The sequence below is a fragment of the Drosophila serrata genome, unplaced genomic scaffold, assembly GCF_035046125.1.
Source record: "Drosophila serrata isolate PLE 108 unplaced genomic scaffold, ASM3504612v1 contig_249, whole genome shotgun sequence".
In the NCBI taxonomy this organism is placed as follows: domain Eukaryota; kingdom Metazoa; phylum Arthropoda; class Insecta; order Diptera; family Drosophilidae; genus Drosophila; species Drosophila serrata.
The window spans coordinates 4103918-4124896 of NW_028257147.1; the positions used below are offsets into that span (position 1 = coordinate 4103918).

Consider the following 20979-nt stretch of genomic DNA (forward strand, 5'->3'; position numbering starts at 1 on the left):
AACACCCTACTAAAAGCATTTAAAAATTAATATAACACTTTAAGTTCCAGCTAATAGACTCCAAATCCCTTCGTAATAAAAACCCCCCTAGAAAAACTCCCTGTTTGGGTCGCTGTCTCACAAACTGACCAGGGACAACAACTGGGTCGTCCGTCCATCCAATCCACTATTCCCGATACTGCCAATGCGACTGGCTCTCCACAAATGCAGCTTTTGTACTACTCGTATCTGGCGGATACATTTCAAAGCAATGCCAACTGGCCTGCGTTTATCGCTTGGTAGCCCCCAGCAGACAAAGAGACCCACGGACAGGCAGATACAACCAGAGGAGCCGGCCCAAGCCCGAGCCCGAGCCCAAGCCGAGAGCAGAAAACAAACAGAAAACCGAAAAACCCGGGTGAGGAGCCGTGTGTGTGCGAAATTTATGGGCATCAACGTTGAATTTGAAGCGGGATCCCAGTCGCAGTCCGAGTTCGAGTCTGAGTCCGAGTCCAAATCCCAAACAAAATCTGGACTCTGGCTCTGGTACCGGAGCTGACTAGCTCCCAGTGGCTGGCTTGGCATTTGTAATGCCTAAATGCTTTGGCGAATTGATTTTTGGTGTAAACGATGTGCAATTTTAATGGATTGTGCTGCCAGATAAGCCGAAAGGAGGTGGCCTCTCCTGCTGCTCCATCGCATATGGATGGTGGAATCGATTGGACTGGGATTGGACTGGGACCCAACTTGGACGATGCGATGCCATGCGATCCGTGGCTTGTCGTGTGTCGTTTAATTGAATTTGTTTTGATTAGTTTGCGCGTTGTGAGTGTGTGTAAATGCAGCTTAAAGTCTACTCTTCACTCTCCTGCTGGAATTTTAAACTCACTCAAAACATTGAAATAAAAACATGGAGGGATAAAAACCGACCGGGCCTTGAGGCATTCTGTCGAGTTACCCCGCAAAATTGACATTGTTCATAGTCATAACATGACGGAAAAATGTCAATTTAAATATTTGCAAATATTTTAACAAGGCATGCCCCAGCAGCGCTAATTTCGCATGTGCGAAATAAAAATTGTGCACATTTTTTTCGAGTCCAACAAAAAGTATAAATTCAGGAGAGAAGAAACCCGAAAAAGGTGCAACAACTTTTTTAATTAATTAAGGGAAATGATAAAGACAACGCTGCGGGCCCAACGAAAATATTATGCAAAAATTTTATGAAAAGAGTATTTTTTGTGAGTCAAGAGTATGTCAAAAATGTTTGTCCTGGAAAAAGGTTAACACGACCAAAGGGTTGTGCCAAAAAATTAATTTAAATGAAGGTATTTTTAAGAATATTTTATCCTTTTTTAGATAATATATAAAATCCAATGGTATTTGTTAAGATGAGATAATATATGGAAAGAAAAGTATATTGAAAAAAGAAAAGAAATTAACTTTGGAAAGCTGAAGTTTATACTTTTTACTTTTTAACAAATTTTTAAGCTTCTGACTAATATTATAGTGCCCTGAATAGTATAAAATACATACAGTAGCAAAAATAAATTCTTATACATTTTAAACTCTTTAGAAGCAAATTACATATAAAATATAAAAAGAAGAATTCATTTAATTGACCCAAAGAGTATAGTAACTGCTTTCTTTTCCTTTCGCTTTCTGAAAACATTTCCTTTTACAATCCACCTTAAATTGCTTTACGAAAAATCCTTTTGCAATTTAAAAAGACCCCAAAACTAAACCCTGAGGAAACTCAAATTGCAAACTCCATTCAGAAGTCAATTAGACAGTGAGAAACCAAACACATAACTGCCATATTTGTATATGTAGCCCCCTTGGGGGTCAATTCGAAATCTCAAATTGAATGACAGCCCCAAAACCGTTGGAAGTGCCGGCAGTGCAGTTAACTTGTTGATTTTGGCCACAAAAAGGGGTTATGGCCCCCAACAATTCCAGCGAGGGGGAGACTTAAGACCCAACCGGAAATCTCGGCAGAATTTCAATTGTTTATGCGTAAAAGTCAATTTGTGAGCCGAAATTCGAGTCCCAGGCAATTTGTGTGTTGTGTATGCATTTCAATTAGGATAAGATTGACAGCCAGGCTTGGGGGCGAGTGGTTTTGGACTTGAACAATGGGGATAATATCCCTTGCACTCGCACTTGCACTTGCACTTGCACTTGCACCGAGCGATAAGGTTATGCACTTGGCTTGTGGTTTTTCGAATCTAATTGAATTTAATTGACTCGGTTTTCCAAATTTTAGAGAGGGGGGATTCTGTGTGGGGGAACGCACTCATCGGGAGGGTTGGATTTCGAAATGTGGGAGAGGGGGAAATATAACCGCCTTAAAGTTGGACTTCAGTTGGGGCAAAAATGTGTTGCATGTTGGTAGCAGTGAAAAATTGCAGCTGTCAGCGTTGGCCAGAAAAATGATTTGTTGATTTTGTTTTATTTTTTGTGGGTTTGAGGAGCCTGCTCGCTCGTGGGGTTGCATAAATCATAAAACGCTTTACATATTGCATACATATTGGATGCATTTTATTTTCGTGTATGGCCCGGTACACCCGTGCCTGCAATTAAACTTAATATAAATGTCTAGTAATTATTGTGTCTGCCGCAAGACCGGCTTAGACTTATAATTCACTCAACAAGCTTGCCGAAAACGTATCTAATTCTTGCCACTTTTGCAGATACCGAGAAGGAGGACCAGCCCTAAGTACCAACGTTCTTCACTATAATTTTACGCATCAGTACTAGTTAGTATATATGGATTTATGTATTGTTTATGTATGCAACTATAAATGAGATTAAAATAAACTAAAAAACTAATTAGATTAAGCGAAAAATGCACAGTGTTTGTGTGTGCTTATTAAATCTTTAATCGGTTTAAGGAAATATTACTAGCCTTCGTGATCAGCTTTCATCAGAGTTGGAATTAATTTTAATAATACTGTTTCAGAAGTGTTTTATTATGGGGAACCTGTAACACTAATAAAAGCTTGGCATTAGTTAATGTCCCTTTGCAATCAAAGCTATTAGCCCGGGAGAAAACCAAACGTAATACAATAGCATTCCATTTGCCATCGAACAACAGCGAAAGAATGGAACTAATATTTGCCAAAAATGCCAAAACAAAACGTACTACCATATAAAATCACAATAAAACAAAAACAAGGCAGAAGGACAACACAGGAAGGGGGCCAAAGGATCCTGAACACCAAAGGCGACTATTGTGCACATGTAATGTTGTCCCAGGGTGTGAGGGTGTTCACTGGCGGTGTTGAAAGAGGGGTTTTTTCCGAACTGAAAGCTTTCTCCAGTCTCTTTATGTGAGTGTTTACATGGTGATTTTTTGCCGGCACGCGATATCCTTTTTTTGCCATCACCCCGAAATGTTTACCCACCGAATGCCACCCCAAAACCCAAGCCAAGCCACCTCTGCATTTCATTTCCATCTCTCTGTCTGTTTGCTCCTTTCGGGGCTGTCTGTCATGTATGGGGGGGAAAACTATGAAACGCCCTGGCGGCAAACATTCAACTATTGTTTGCACTAGCGTTGGTCCTTTCCAGCTTTTCACATAATTGTTGGCGCTGCCATTGTCCACCAGACAAAAGGGAGTAACACCCAAGGAACAGCAGCAATAATAACAACATTTGTCGTTATGGATTTATGACCGAAACGCTAGTGGAAGAAAGTTAATTAGGGGGACAAAGGTGAGATACAAGGAATTTCCAAAAGGGAAGTTATTAGAAATCTTCTGCCAAGTCTTAACAATCTTTGAACTCGAAAATATCCCTCAAAAAGGTAAGTAATTAAGTGTTTATATAATATATCTTAGACTCTTTATATACGCATATAAATTTCTTAATTTACACTTCAATTTAAATTGTATAAATTTATTTTCAGAGTTCCAGAGACACCTGAAGGCCGTTGGAACATTGCAACTGCAGGAGGTGTCTGCTGTCCGTTGTCCGTTATCCTCTGTCCGCTGTTCGCTTCATGTCTTCATTGCTGGATGCAAACAACAACGGCAAACACTGGCAAAAGAACACTGAAACAGAAACAGAACCACCGCCGGCTGTAATTTATGCACGCACATGCAGCTGGCTGCATTTTTTGCAAGGCCTCTCCGTTAACGTTACGTTGTTGCATGTTGCCGCCTTTTTGGGGCGTTTTTCCTCTACAAATGTTGCAGGTGCAACAAACAGAGGCAGCACGTGGCATGTGCAACAATGATGTCAAACAAAATATGCAGTTGCAGATCTAACATGGATGGAGGGTGGGAGGAGGTGCCTTGTCCCGGTGCCCAAACAAATACATTTCGGAGTTGATTGGGTTGTCACCACCTGGGTTGTCGCCTGGCTGAAAAAACTTCAAATGTCCCTCGGTGGGGGGTTCTTTTTGTTTTGCTCAGGAATTCCATGAATTTGTTAAGCTTCAGAAATAGTATTTAAAGTTGAAAATTCACTTAGAGAAAACTAAATAAAAATAAATATAACTCTTAGATAAGATATTATTAAGATATTTACTAAGATTACTATTTTATGCAGAAAGTTGCAATGAAGTCACTCTCGAGATATAACCCAAATAACCAAGACATTTCCCTGTTACCTAAGTAGCCTTTGAAATCATCCCCTAGACATTAGCGTTGCCTACTTTAGGGTGCAACTGCATTCCCTTCCGTTTACCCTATAATTCCCAACTGCTTCTGGCACAAAACGAGTAGAGAGGCCCTTGTCTGAGGGTAGAAAAGTACTCTGGTTTCTATTCAATTGTCGAATAAATCTTTCGCCTTTTACTAAAGATTTCCGTGGATAGGAACACTCTAATGAGTCTAAACTAATTTTTAGTTAGTGCCCAGTAGGATTATTCCTTAGGGCCATAAATAATACATAAGAAAATAAAGTATTCCATCGGTAAACCAATAAAAATTAAAGAAAACTGTAAAAGTAGCAAGCAATGTTGGTACCCAAAGTGATAATTTGATATAAATTATGCTTCAAATTTATGGTTAATCAATACTATTGTTATGGACAAGTATAATAGTACAAAAATACTGAAATAATAAATACAATTAAAGGGCTACAACCTATGCCTGATATTTGCAAACTAACAATATTAAATTTGACTTTTCCCAACCCATTAATGCATAGTTGATATATGTATATTTAGGGCAACTACTCCTTAACTTCCCCCCAGTTAAATATTTTCTCATTACCTCAATCCTCTAATATTGACTTGGCCCAAACCGCTCAGCAACCATTTAGCCGGGCTTTAACAAATAGCCCAAAGGACAATCGGGTGCAGCCGTCAAGTTACGACAAAAACACATGAATAATGCAGGCCATTTACCGCATTGACCACGCCCACTCATCAATCGGCCCCCCGACCTATGCCTAAGCATCGAAATTAGCGCAAACAACAATTAAAAATGCTTGAATGCATTTAATTATTTTGTTGATTGTTAGTACAAATATCCATGCTACATGTTCAAATCGGAAAAACTAATCAAAAATGCAATAGAAAAATACATTTTGCGCAAATTAATTAAAATTATCGAAGCGAACGGACAAATCAACAATAAAATACAACAAAAAAAGAGTGAAATAACAAATGGCAAAGCCAAAGCAACTAATTAATGAGTTGATTAATAAACAATTAGATGCCAGAGTTGGGTGGGAAAATATATATACATATATATAGTTAGCAAATCGATGGAAATTTATGAGCTGGTAATTGACGCCCACACACACATACACACGAAAATCTATAGCAAAACAAGGTAACTAGAGACACGACTATGAGGTACCCGGTGTTTAGGTTGATTTTAGGTAATAATTATAGCTTGGATTGCTTTAAAAACTTAAAATTTTCTTCTCTTTTTGCATATTTTTCAGGAAAGTTTGTACTTATTATATCCCAAAAAGATATCTGACAGTTATTATACTTTAAAAACAAGCACAACATACCCTAATTATCTATGAGTACCTAGCATAAAAACGGACCCATAACTTAGCAATCTGGCCAAGTGGCGACTGTTGTAAATCAAGTGAGCCCAGGCCAGCCAACTTGTTTGCTCTTTTGGCATGCAAACTTGCCCCAGCTGGAGTTGGAAAAGTCTGGAGAAAAATACAACAAGAAAATACAAAAAAAAGGAGCACAGACCTCCCGCCCACTCTTTAGATCCCCGGCTAGATACCCGAAAATTTTTATTTTTCCTCCGGACGAGACTACCTAGCACAAAAGTGGGTGGAGCACTTTGGATATCCCGGTGGCAGCCACTGCACTTGGCTTCTGCAGTTGCAAATTTCTTACTCCGGCCTGTGTGTGCCATGGACACGCCCACAGTATTTCCCAGCCTCCTGCTGCTGCTCCTGCTCCTGCCCTCGGGTTCTTTTTCGGGCTTACACACACTCTTGGTTGTGCAGACATACACACAATATATATATGTACATATATAAAGACCAGCCACTGTTGATTGTTCAGATAAGTGGGCCCACGACTATGCCTTCGGTTTGGATTACAATACGTATTGGCCTAAGTACGAGTATAAAGCGCAAATATGTTAATTGCCGCCGTGCCGAAAACAGAAGCCAAAAGAGTCGCCTCGGCGTGGGTTCTTTTTTGGGGAGGGAGCGGTATCTGATTGTCAGAGTTCAAATTGAAATTAAAATAAATATTCCAGAAGCGTTAATTGCTTCATTAACAAACAAATTACCATACAGATGGAGGCATTATTCAGTTTCAAATGTTAAGCACTTAGTAAGAGATTCTGTTGTATCTTTAAAATAGCATTTTACCATTTACAAGTTGATTGCAAAAGTTGTTATCTACTGCTTTTGTTCCCCTTTTACCGATATTGAGAATTCAGATTTGTTAATCTGCTAAAAACTAACATAGGAATGCTTTCCGAATTCAAATTAATGCTATTTTTACTTAGTTATGAATTTTGTAATTTTGCTTTGTCGAAAAAATTTGCATATAAAAATATGGTTAATATCATTAAAAAAATGGTATTTGACCTTCAGTCAGAAGCTTAAAACTAAGTGAAGGAATCATTTCCGACCCTATAAATCATATATATTCTTCATCAGCATCAACAGGCGAACCTTCCCAGCTATATTCAGCCGAAAAAATTTTTCTTCCGAAATTTCCCATTTTTCGAAAAAAAGGAAAGGAAAGGAAATATACAAAAATCGCCAAAAATTCACATTTTGAATGGAGTATGCAGCTTTGTTAACCTGCTAAAAACTAACATAGAAATGCTTTCCGAATTGATATTAATGCCTTTTTGGCATAGTTATGACATTTTTAAAATTTGGTTTATCGAAAAATTTGCATATAAAAATTTGGGTAATAATAATGGTATTGCACCTTCAGTCAGAAGCTTAAAACTAAGTGAAGGAGTCATTTCCGACCCTATAAATCATAGACAGTTTTATTAACCTGGTACAAATTAACATACAAATGCTTTCCGAATTCGAATTAATACTAATTTGGCTAAGTTATGAATTTTTTAAATTTTGGTTTGTCGAAAAAATTTGCAAATAAAAAAATGGTTAATATCAATTAAAAAATGGTATTTCACCTTTAGTCAGAAGCTTAAAACTAAGTGAAGGAATCATTTCCGACCCTATAAATCATATATATTCTTGATCAGCATCAAGAGGCAAATCTTCCCAGCTATATTCGGCCGAAAAAAAATTTTTCCCGAAATTTCCCATTTTTCGAAAAAAAAGGAAAGGGGTTACATCATTAAAATTTACAAAAATCGGCCAAAAATTCACATTTTGAATGGAGTATGCAGCTTTGTTAACTTGCTAAAAACTAACATAGAAATGCTTTCCGAATTGAAATTAATGCCTTTTTGGCATAGTTATGACATTTTTAAATTTTGGTTTATCGAAAAATTTGTATATAAAAATATGGGTAATAATAATGGTATTGCACCTTCAGTCAGAAGCTTAAAACTAAGTGAAGGAGTCATTTCCGACCCTATAAATTATAGACAGTTTTATTAACCTGGTACAAATTAAAATAGAAATGCTTTCCGATTTCGAATTAATTCTAATTTGGCTTAGTTATGAATTTTTTAAATTTTGGTTTGTCAAAAAAATTTGGAAATAGAAAAATGGTTAATATCAATTAAAAAATGGTACTTGACCTTCAGTCAGAAGCTTAAAACTAAGTGAAGGAGACATTTCCGACCCTATAAATCATAGACAGTTTTATTAACCTGGTACAAATTAACATAGGAATGCTTTCCGAATTTGAATTAATTCTAATTTGGCTTAGTTATGAATTTTTTAAATTTTGGCTTGTCGAAAAAATTTGCAAATAGAAAAATGGTTAATATGAATTAAAAAATGGTATTTGACCTTCAGTCAGAAGCTTAAAACTAAGTGAAGGAGTCATTTCCGACCCTATAAGTCATAGACAGTTTTATTAACCTGCTAAAAACTAACATAGAAATTATTTCTGAATTGAAATTAATGCCTTTTTGGCATAGTTATGACATTTTTAAATTTTGGTTTATCCAAAAATTTGTATATAAAAATATGGGTAATAATAATGGTATTGCACCTTCAGTCAGAAGCTTAAAACTAAGTGAAGGAGTCATTTCCGACCCTATAAGTCATAGACAGTTTTATTAACCTGATACAAATTAACATAGGAAAGCTTTCCGAATTGAAATTAATGCCTTTTTGGCATAGTTATGACATTTTTAAATTTTGGTTTATCCAAAAATTTGTATATAAAAATATGGGTAATAATAATGGTATTGCACCTTCAGTCAGAAGCTTAAAACTAAGTGAAGGAGTCATTTCCGACCCTTTAATTCATAGACAGTTTTATTAACCTGGTACAAATTAACATACGAATGCTTTCCGAATTCGAATTAATTCTAATTTGGCTTAGTTATGAATTTTTTAAATTTTGGTTTGTCGAAAAAATTTGGAAATAAAAAAGTGGTTAATATCAATTAAAAAATGGTATTTCACCTTTAGTCAGAAGCTTAAAACTAAGTGAAGGAATCATTTCCGATCCTATAAATCATATATATTCTTTATCAGCATCAACAGGCGAATCTTCCCAGCTATGTTCGGCCGAAAAAAATTGTTTTCCGAAATTTCCCATTTTTCGAAAAAAAGGAAAGGGGTTACATCATTAAAATTTACAAAAATCGCCAAAAATTAACATTTTGCATGGAGTATGCAGCTTTGTTAACCTGCTAAAAACTGATATTGAAATGCTTTCGGAATTGAAATTAATGCCTTTTTGGCATAGTTATGACATTTTTAAATTTTGGTTTATCGAAAAATTTGTATATAAAAATATGGGTAATAATAATGGTATTGCACCTTCAGTCAGAAGCTTAAAACTAAGTGAAGGAGTCATTTCCGACCCTATAAATCATAGACAGTTTTATTAACCTGGTACAAATTAACATACGAATGCTTTCCGAATTCGAATTAATTCTAATTTGGCTTAGTTATGAATTTTTTAAATTTTGGCTTATCGAAAAATTTGTATATAAAAATATGGGTAATAATAATGGTATTGCACCTTCAGTCAGAAGCTTAAAACTAAGTGAAGGAGTCATTTCCGACCCTATAAATCATAGACAGTTTTATTAACCTGGTACAAATTAACATACGAATGCTTTCCGAATTTAAAATTATTCCAATTTGGCTTAGTTATGAATTTTTTAAATTTTGGCTTGTCGAAAAAATTTGCAAATAGAAAAATGGTTAATATCAATTAAAAAATGGTATTTGACCTTCAGTCAGAAGCTTAAAACTAAGTGAAGGAATCATTTCCGACCCTATAAATCATATATATTTTTGATCAGCATCAACAGGCGAATCTTTCCAGCTATTTTCGGCCGAAAAAAATTTTGTCAAAAATTTCCCATTTTTCGAAAAAAAGGAAAGGGGTTACATCATTAAAATTTACAAAAATCGGCCAAAAATTCACATTTTGAATGGAGTATGCAGCTTTGTTAACCTGCTAAAAACTAACATAGAAATGCTTTCCGAATTGAAATTAATGCCTTTTTGGCATAGTTATGACATTTTTAAATTTTGGTTTATCGAAAAATTTGCATATAAAAATATGGGTAATAATAATGGTATTTCACCTTCAGTCAGAAGCTTAAAACTAAGTGAAGGGGTCATTTCCGACCCTATAATTCATAGACAGTTTTATTACCCTGGTACAAATTAACATAGGAATGCTTTCCGAATTCGAATTAATACTAATTTGGCTTAGTTATGGATTTTTTAAATTTTGGTTTGTCGAAAAAATTTACAAATAAAAAAATGGTTAATATCAATTAAAAAATGGTATTTGACCTTCAGTCAGAAGCTTAAAACTAAGTGAAGGAATCATTTCCGACCCTATAAATCATATATATTCTTCATCAGCATCAACAGGCGAATCTTCCCAGCTATATTCGGCCGAAAAAAAATTTTTCCGAAATTTCCCATTTTTCGAAAAAAAGGAAAGGGGTTACATCATTAAAATTTACAAAAATCGGCCAAAAATTCACATTTTGAATGGAGTATGCAGCTTTGTTAACCTGCTAAAAACTAACATAGAAATGCTTTCCGAATTGAAATTAATGCCTTTTTGGCATAGTTATGACATTTTTAAATTTTGGTTTATCGAAAAATTTGCATATAAAAATATGGGTAATAATAATGGTATTTCACCTTCAGTCAGAAGCTTAAAACTAAGTGAAGGAGTCATTTCCGACCCTATAAATCATAGACAGTTTTATTAACCTGGTACAAATTAACATACGAATGCTTTCCGAATTTAAAATTATTCCAATTTGGCTTAGTTATGAATTTTTTAAATTTTGGCTTGTCGAAAAAATTTGCAAATAAAAAAATGGTTAATATCAATTAAAAAATGGTATTTGACCTTCAGTCAGAAGCTTAAAACTAAGTGAAGGAATCATTTCCGACCCTATAAATCATATATATTCTTCATCAGCATCAACAGGCGAATCTTCCCAGCTATATTCGGCCGAAAAAAAATTTTTTCCGAAATTTCCCATTTTTCGAAAAAAAGGAAAGGGGTTACATCATTAAAATTTACAAAAATCGGCCAAAAATTCACATTTTGAATGGAGTATGCAGCTTTGTTAACCTGCTAAAAACTAACATAGAAATGCTTTCCGAATTGAAATTAATGCCTTTTTGGCATAGTTATGACATTTTTAAATTTTGGTTTATCGAAAAATTTGCATATAAAAATATGGGTAATAATAATGGTATTTCACCTTCAGTCAGAAGCTTAAAACTAAGTGAAGGGGTCATTTCCGACCCTATAATTCATAGACAGTTTTATTACCCTGGTACAAATTAACATACGAATGCTTTCCGAATTTAAAATTATTCCAATTTGGCTTCCAATTCGGCCAAAAATTCACATTTTGAATGGAGTATGCAGCTTTGTTAACCTGCTAAAAACTAACATAGAAATGCTTTCCGAATTGAAATTTATGCCTTTTTGGCATAGTTATGACATTTTTAAATTTTGGTTTATCCAAAAATTTGTATATAAAAATATGGGTAATAATAATGGTATTTCACCTTCAGTCAGAAGCTTAAAACTAAGTGAAGGAGTCATTTCCGACCCTATAAATCATAGACAGTTTTATTAACCTGGTACAAATTAACATACGAATGCTTTCCGAATTCGAATTAATTCTAATTTGGCTTAGTTATGAATTTTTTAAATTTTGGCTTATCGAAAAATTTGTATATAAAAATATGGGTAATAATAATGGTATTGCACCTTCAGTCAGAAGCTTAAAACTAAGTGAAGGAGTCATTTCCGACCCTATAAATCATAGACAGTTTTATTAACCTGGTACAAATTAACATACGAATGCTTTCCGAATTTAAAATTATTCCAATTTGGCTTAGTTATGAATTTTTTAAATTTTGGCTTGTCGAAAAAATTTGCAAATAGAAAAATGGTTAATATCAATTAAAAAATGGTATTTGACCTTCAGTCAGAAGCTTAAAACTAAGTGAAGGAATCATTTCCGACCCTATAAATCATGTATATTCTTCATCAGCATCAACAGGCGAATCTTCCCAGCTATATTCGGCCGAAAAAAAATTTTTTCCGAAATTTCCCATTTTTCGAAAAAAAGGAAAGGGGTTACATCATTAAAATTTACAAAAATCGGCCAAAAATTCACATTTTGAATGGAGTATGCAGCTTTGTTAACCTGCTAAAAACTAACATAGAAATGCTTTCCGAATTGAAATTAATGCCTTTTTGGCATAGTTATGACATTTTTAAATTTTGGTTTATCGAAAAATTTGCATATAAAAATATGGGTAATAATAATGGTATTTCACCTTCAGTCAGAAGCTTAAAACTAAGTGAAGGAGTCATTTCCGACCCTATAAATCATAGACAGTTTTATTAACCTGGTACAAATTAACATACGAATGCTTTCCGAATTTAAAATTATTCCAATTTGGCTTAGTTATGAATTTTTTAAATTTTGGCTTGTCGAAAAAATTTGCAAATAGAAAAATGGTTAATATCAATTAAAAAATGGTATTTGACCTTCAGTCAGAAGCTTAAAACTAAGTGAAGGAATCATTTCCGACCCTATAAATCATATATATTTTTGATCAGCATCAACAGGCGAATCTTCCCAGCTATTTTCGGCCGAAAAAAATTTTTTCCGAAATTTCCCATTTTTCGAAAAAAAGGAAAGGGGTTACATCATTAAAATTTACAAAAATCGGCCAAAAATTCACATTTTGAATGGAGTATGCAGCTTTGTTAACCTGCTAAAAACTAACATAGAAATGCTTTCCGAATTGAAATTAATGCCTTTTTGGCATAGTTATGACATTTTTAAATTTTGGTTTATCGAAAAATTTGCATATAAAAATATGGGTAATAATAATGGTATTTCACCTTCAGTCAGAAGCTTAAAACTAAGTGAAGGAGTCATTTCCGACCCTATAATTCATAGACAGTTTTATTACCCTGGTACAAATTAACATAGGAATGCTTTCCGAATTCGAAATTAATACTAATTTGGCTTAGTTATGAATTTTTTAAATTTTGGTTTGTCGAAAAAATTTGCAAATAAAAAAATGGTTAATATCAATTAAAAAATGGTATTTGACCTTCAGTCAGAAGCTTAAAACTAAGTGAAGGAATCATTTCCGACCCTATAAATCATATATATTCTCCATCAGCATCAACAGGCGAATCTTCCCAGCTATATTCGGCCGAAAAAAAATTTTTTCCGAAATTTCCCATTTTTCGAAAAAAAGGAAAGGGGTTACATCATTAAAATTTACAAAAATCGGCCAAAAATTCACATTTTGAATGGAGTATGCAGCTTTGTTAACCTGCTAAAAACTAACATAGAAATGCTTTCCGAATTGAAATTAATGCCTTTTTGGCATAGTTATGACATTTTTAAATTTTGGTTTATCGAAAAATTTGCATATAAAAATATGGGTAATAATAATGGTATTTCACCTTCAGTCAGAAGCTTAAAACTAAGTGAAGGAGTCATTTCCGACCCTATAATTCATAGACAGTTTTATTACCCTGGTACAAATTAACATACGAATGCTTTCCGAATTTAAAATTATTCCAATTTGGCTTCCAATTCGGCCAAAAATTCACATTTTGAATGGAGTATGCAGCTTTGTTAACCTGCTAAAAACTAACATAGAAATGCTTTCCGAATTGAAATTAATGCCTTTTTGGCATAGTTATGACATTTTTAAATTTTGGTTTATCGAAAAATTTGCATATAAAAATATGGGTAATAATAATGGTATTTCACCTTCAGTCAGAAGCTTAAAACTAAGTGAAGGAGTCATTTCCGACCCTATAATTCATAGACAGTTTTATTAACCTGGTACAAATTAACATAGGAATGCTTTCCGAATTCGAATTAATACTAATTTGGCTAAGTTATGAATTTTTTAAATTTTGGTTTGTCGAAAAAATTTGCAAATAAAAAAATGGTTAATATCAATTAAAAAATGGTATTTGACCTTCAGTCAGAAGCTTAAAACTAAGTGAAGGAATCATTTCCGACCCTATAAATCATATATATTCTCCATCAGCATCAACAGGCGAATCTTCCCAGCTATATTCGGCCGAAAAAAAATTTTTCCGAAATTTCCCATTTTTCGAAAAAAAGGAAAGGGGTTACATCATTAAAATTTACAAAAATCGGCCAAAAATTCACATTTTGAATGGAGTATGCAGCTTTGTTAACCTGCTAAAAACTAACATAGAAATGCTTTCCGAATTGAAATTAATGCCTTTTTGGCATAGTTATGACATTTTTAAATTTTGGTTTATCGAAAAATTTGCATATAAAAATATGGGTAATAATAATGGTATTTCACCTTCAGTCAGAAGCTTAAAACTAAGTGAAGGAGTCATTTCCGACCCTATAATTCATAGACATTGTTTTATTACCCTGGTACAAATTAACATACGAATGCTTTCCGAATTCAAAATAATACTAATTTGGCTTAGTTATGGATTTTTTAAATTTTGGCTTGTCGAAAAAATTTGCAAATAGAAAAATGGTTAATATCAATTAAAAAATGGTATTTGACCTTCAGTCAGAAGCTTAAAACTAAGTGAAGGAATCATTTCCGACCCTATAAATCATATATATTCTTGATCAGCATCAACAGGCGAATCTTCCCAGCTATATTCGGCCGAAAAAAAATTTTTCCGAAATTTCCCATTTTTCGAAAAAAAGGAAAGGGGTTACATCATTAAAATTTACAAAAATCGGCCAAAAATTCACATTTTGAATGGAGTATGCAGCTTTGTTAACCTGCTAAAAACTAACATAGAAATGCTTTCCGAATTGAAATTAATGCCTTTTTGGCATAGTTATGACATTTTTAAATTTTGGTTTATCGAAAAATTTGCATATAAAAATATGGGTAATAATAATGGTATTTCACCTTCAGTCAGAAGCTTAAAACTAAGTGAAGGAGTCATTTCCGACCCTATAATTCATAGACAGTTTTATTACCCTGGTACAAATTAACATACGAATGCTTTCCGAATTCGAATTAATACTAATTTGGCTTAGTTATGGATTTTTTAAATTTCGGTTTGTCGAAAAAATTTGCAAATAAAAAAATGGTTAATATCAATTAAAAAATGGTATTTGACCTTCAGTCAGAAGCTTAAAACTAAGTGAAGGAATCATTTCCGACCCTATAAATCATATATATTCTCCATCAGCATCAACAGGCGAATCTTCCCAGCTATATTCGGCCGAAAAAAAATTTTTCCGAAATTTCCCATTTTTCGAAAAAAAGGAAAGGGGTTACATCATTAAAATTTACAAAAATCGGCCAAAAATTCACATTTTGAATGGAGTATGCAGCTTTGTTAACCTGCTAAAAACTAACATAGAAATGCTTTCCGAATTGAAATTAATGCCTTTTTGGCATAGTTATGACATTTTTAAATTTTGGTTTATCGAAAAATTTGCATATAAAAATATGGGTAATAATAATGGTATTTCACCTTCAGTCAGAAGCTTAAAACTAAGTGAAGGGGTCATTTCCGACCCTATAATTCATAGACAGTTTTATTACCCTGGTACAAATTAACATACGAATGCTTTCCGAATTTAAAATTATTCCAATTTGGCTTCCAATTCGGCCAAAAATTCACATTTTGAATGGAGTATGCAGCTTTGTTAACCTGCTAAAAACTAACATAGAAATGCTTTCCGAATTGAAATTTATGCCTTTTTGGCATAGTTATGACATTTTTAAATTTTGGTTTATCGAAAAATTTGCATATAAAAATATGGGTAATAATAATGGTATTTCACCTTCAGTCAGAAGCTTAAAACTAAGTGAAGGAGTCATTTCCGACCCTATAATTCATAGACAGTTTTATTACCCTGGTACAAATTAACATAGGAATGCTTTCCGAATTCGAATTAATACTAATTTGGCTTAGTTATGGATTTTTTAAATTTTGGTTTGTCGAAAAAATTTACAAATAAAAAAATGGTTAATATCAATTAAAAAATGGTATTTGACCTTCAGTCAGAAGCTTAAAACTAAGTGAAGGAATCATTTCCGACCCTATAAATCATATATATTCTTCATCAGCATCAACAGGCGAATCTTCCCAGCTATATTCGGCCGAAAAAAAATTTTTCCCGAAATTTCCCATTTTTCGAAAAAAAGGAAAGGGGTTACATCATTAAAATTTACAAAAATCGGCCAAAAATTCACATTTTGAATGGAGTATGCAGCTTTGTTAACCTGCTAAAAACTAACATAGAAATGCTTTCCGAATTGAAATTAATGCCTTTTTGGCATAGTTATGACATTTTTAAATTTTGGTTTATCGAAAAATTTGCATATAAAAATATGGGTAATAATAATGGTATTTCACCTTCAGTCAGAAGCTTAAAACTAAGTGAAAGAGTCATTTCCGACCCTATAAATCATAGACAGTTTTATTAACCTGGTACAAATTAACATACGAATGCTTTCCGAATTTAAAATTATTCCAATTTGGCTTAGTTATGAATTTTTTAAATTTTGGCTTGTCGAAAAAATTTGCAAATAGAAAAATGGTTAATATCAATTAAAAAATGGTATTTGACCTTCAGTCAGAAGCTTAAAACTAAGTGAAGGAATCATTTCCGACCCTATAAATCATATATATTTTTGATCAGCATCAACAGGCGAATCTTCCCAGCTATTTTCGGCCGAAAAAAATTTTGTCCGAAATTTCCCATTTTTCGAAAAAAAGGAAAGGGGTTACATCATTAAAATTTACAAAAATCGGCCAAAAATTCACATTTTGAATGGAGTATGCAGCTTTGTTAACCTGCTAAAAACTAACATAGAAATGCTTTCCGAATTGAAATTAATGCCTTTTTGGCATAGTTATGACATTTTTAAATTTTGGTTTATCGAAAAATTTGCATATAAAAATATGGGTAATAATAATGGTATTTCACCTTCAGTCAGAAGCTTAAAACTAAGTGAAGGAGTCATTTCCGACCCTATAATTCATAGACAGTTTTATTACCCTGGTACAAATTAACATAGGAATGCTTTCCGAATTCGAATTAATACTAATTTGGCTAAGTTATGAATTTTTTAAATTTTGGTTTGTCGAAAAAATTTGCAAATAAAAAAATGGTTAATATCAATTAAAAAATGGTATTTGACCTTCAGTCAGAAGCTTAAAACTAAGTGAAGGAATCATTTCCGACCCTATAAATCATATATATTCTCCATCAGCATCAACAGGCGAATCTTCCCAGCTATATTCGGCCGAAAAAAATTTTTTTCCGAAATTTCCCATTTTTCGAAAAAAAGGAAAGGGGTTACATCATTAAAATTTACAAAAATCGGCCAAAAATTCACATTTTGAATGGAGTATGCAGCTTTGTTAACCTGCTAAAAACTAACATAGAAATGCTTTCCGAATTGAAATTAATGCCTTTTTGGCATAGTTATGACATTTTTAAATTTTGGTTTATCGAAAAATTTGCATATAAAAATATGGGTAATAATAATGGTATTTCACCTTCAGTCAGAAGCTTAAAACTAAGTGAAGGAGTCATTTCCGACCCTATAATTCATAGACAGTTTTATTACCCTGGTACAAATTAACATAGGAATGCTTTCCGAATTCGAATTAATACTAATTTGGCTTAGTTATGGATTTTTTAAATTTTGGTTTGTCGAATAAATTTACAAATAAAAAAATGGTTAATATCAATTAAAAAATGGTATTTGACCTTCAGTCAGAAGCTTAAAACTAAGTGAAGGAATCATTTCCGACCCTATAAATCATATATATTCTTCATCAGCATCAACAGGCGAATCTTCCCAGCTATATTCGGCCGAAAAAAAATTTTTCCCGAAATTTCCCATTTTTCGAAAAAAAGGAAAGGGGTTACATCATTAAAATTTACAAAAATCGGCCAAAAATTCACATTTTGAATGGAGTATGCAGCTTTGTTAACCTGCTAAAAACTAACATAGAAATGCTTTCCGAATTGAAATTAATGCCTTTTTGGCATAGTTATGACATTTTTAAATTTTGGTTTATCGAAAAATTTGCATATAAAAATATGGGTAATAATAATGGTATTTCACCTTCAGTCAGAAGCTTAAAACTAAGTGAAGGAGTCATTTCCGACCCTATAAATCATAGACAGTTTTATTAACCTGGTACAAATTAACATACGAATGCTTTCCGAATTTAAAATTATTCCAATTTGGCTTAGTTATGAATTTTTTAAATTTTGGCTTGTCGAAAAAATTTGCAAATAGAAAAATGGTTAATATCAATTAAAAAATGGTATTTGACCTTCAGTCAGAAGCTTAAAACTAAGTAAAGGAATCATTTCCGACCCTATAAATCATATATATTCTCCATCAGCATCAACAGGCGAATCTTCCCAGCTATATTCGGCCGAAAAAAAATTTTTCCGAAATTTCCCATTTTTCGAAAAAAAGGAAAGGGGTTACATCATTAAAATTTACAAAAATCGGCCAAAAATTCACATTTTGAATGGAGTATGCAGCTTTGTTAACCTGCTAAAAACTAACATAGAAATGCTTTCCGAATTGAAATTAATGCCTTTTTGGCATAGTTATGACATTTTTAAATTTTGGTTTATCGAAAAATTTGCATATAAAAATATGGGTAATAATAATGGTATTTCACCTTCAGTCAGAAGCTTAAAACTAAGTGAAGGAGTCATTTCCGACCCTATAATTCATAGACAGTTTTATTACCCTGGTACAAATTAACATAGGAATGCTTTCCGAATTCGAATTAATACTAATTTGGCTTAGTTATGGATTTTTTAAATTTTGGTTTGTCGAAAAAATTTGCAAATAAAAAAATGGTTAATATCAATTAAAAAATGGTATTTGACCTTCAGTCAGAAGCTTAAAACTAAGTGAAGGAATCATTTCCGACCCTATAAATCATATATATTCTTCATCAGCATCAACAGGCGAATCTTCCCAGCTATATTCGGCCGAAAAAAAATTTTTTCCGAAATTTCCCATTTTTCGAAAAAAAGGAAAGGGGTTACATCATTAAAATTTACAAAAATCGGCCAAAAATTCACATTTTGAATGGAGTATGCAGCTTTGTTAACCTGCTAAAAACTAACATAGAAATGCTTTCCGAATTGAAATTAATGCCTTTTTGGCATAGTTATGACATTTTTAAATTTTGGTTTATCGAAAAATTTGCATATAAAAATATGGGTAATAATAATGGTATTTCACCTTCAGTCAGAAGCTTAAAACTAAGTGAAGGAGTCATTTCCGACCCTATAATTCATAGACAGTTTTATTACCCTGGTACAAATTAACATACGAATGCTTTCCGAATTCGAATTAATACTAATTTGGCTTAGTTATGAATTTTTTAAATTTTGGCTTGTCGAAAAAATTTGCAAATAGAAAAATGGTTAATATCAATTAAAAAATGGTATTTGACCTTCAGTCAGAAGCTTAAAACTAAGTGAAGGAATCATTTCCGACCCTATAAATCATATATATTCTTCATCAGCATCAACAGGCGAATCTTCCCAGCTATATTCGGCCGAAAAAAATTTTTCCCGAAATTTCCCATTTTTCGAAAAAAAGGAAAGGGGTTACATCATTAAAATTTACAAAAATCGGCCAAAAATTCACATTTTGAATGGAGTATGCAGCTTTGTTAACCTGCTAAAAACTAACATAGAAATGCTTTCCGAATTGAAATTAATGCCTTTTTGGCATAGTTATGACATTTTTAAATTTTGGTTTATCGAAAAATTTGCATATAAAAATATGGGTAATAATAATGGTATTTCACCTTCAGTCAGAAGCTTAAAACTAAGTGAAGGAGTCATTTCCGACCCTATAAATCATAGACAGTTTTATTAACCTGGTACAAATTAACATACGAATGCTTTCCGAATTTAAAATTATTCCAATTTGGCTTAGTTATGAATTTTTTAAATTTTGGCTTGTCGAAAAAATTTGCAAATAGAAAAATGGTTAATATCAATTAAAAAATGGTATTTGACCTTCAGTCAGAAGCTTAAAACTAAGTAAAGGAATCATTTCCGACCCTATAAATCATATATATTCTTCATCAGCATCAACAGGCGAATCTTCCCAGCTATATTCGGCCGAAAAAAATTTTTTCCGAAATTTCCCATTTTTCGAAAAAAAGGAAAGGGGTTACATCATTAAAATTTACAAAAATCGGCCAAAAATTCACATTTTGAATGGAGTATGCAGCTTTGTTAACCTGCTAAAAACTAACATAGAAATGCTTTCCGAATTGAAATTAATGCCTTTTTGGCATAGTTATGACATTTTTAAATTTTGGTTTATCGAAAAATTTGCATATAAAAATATGGGTAATAATAATGGTATTTCACCTTCAGTCAGAAGCTTAAAACTAAGTGAAGGAGTCATTTCCGACCCTATAAATCATAGACAGTTTTATTAACCTGGTACAAATTAACATACGAATGCTTTCCGAATTTAAAATTATTCCAATTTGGCTTAGTTATGAATTTTTTAAATTTTGGCTTGTCGAAAAAATTTGCAAATAGAAAAATGGTTAATATCAATTAAAAAATGGTATTTGACCTTCAGTCAGAAGCTTAAAACTAAGTGAAGGAATCATTTCCGACCCTATAAATCATATATATTCTTCATCAGCATCAACAGGCGAATCTTCCCAGCTATATTCGGCCGAAAAAAAATTTTTCCGAAATTTCCCATTTTTCGAAAAAAAGGAAAGGGGTTACATCATTAAAATTTACAAAAATCGGCCAAAAATTCACATTTTGAATGGAGTATGCAGCTTTGTTAACCTGCTAAAAACTAACATAGAAATGCTTTCCGAATTGAAATTAATGCCTTTTTGGCATAGTTATGACATTTTTAAAT

At 32.8% G+C, this 20979-nt stretch overlaps 1 protein-coding gene, 1 long non-coding RNA gene and 1 other non-coding gene across 5 annotated transcripts in view; 2 read left to right on the forward strand and 1 right to left on the reverse strand.

Moving 5' to 3' along the window:
- LOC110181170 (uncharacterized) overlaps positions 1-2828 on the forward strand; it is a 68413-nt gene extending 65585 nt beyond the window's left edge. For both annotated transcript variants that reach the window (XM_086832713.1, XM_086832712.1), the window contains one exon: positions 2673-2828. In XM_086832713.1, the coding sequence (XP_086688839.1) occupies positions 2673-2698 (26 nt within the window). In that variant the 3' untranslated portion in view covers positions 2699-2828. The remainder of the gene's footprint in view (positions 1-2672) is intronic.
- LOC110179066 (uncharacterized) overlaps positions 1-20979 on the reverse strand; it is a 69067-nt gene that overhangs the window by 27675 nt on the left and 20413 nt on the right. The window lies entirely within an intron of this gene.
- On the forward strand, positions 4736-4852 carry LOC147643689 (U5 spliceosomal RNA). Its single transcript, XR_015271698.1, has one exon. It is a non-coding gene; the product is annotated as a U5 spliceosomal RNA (small nuclear RNA).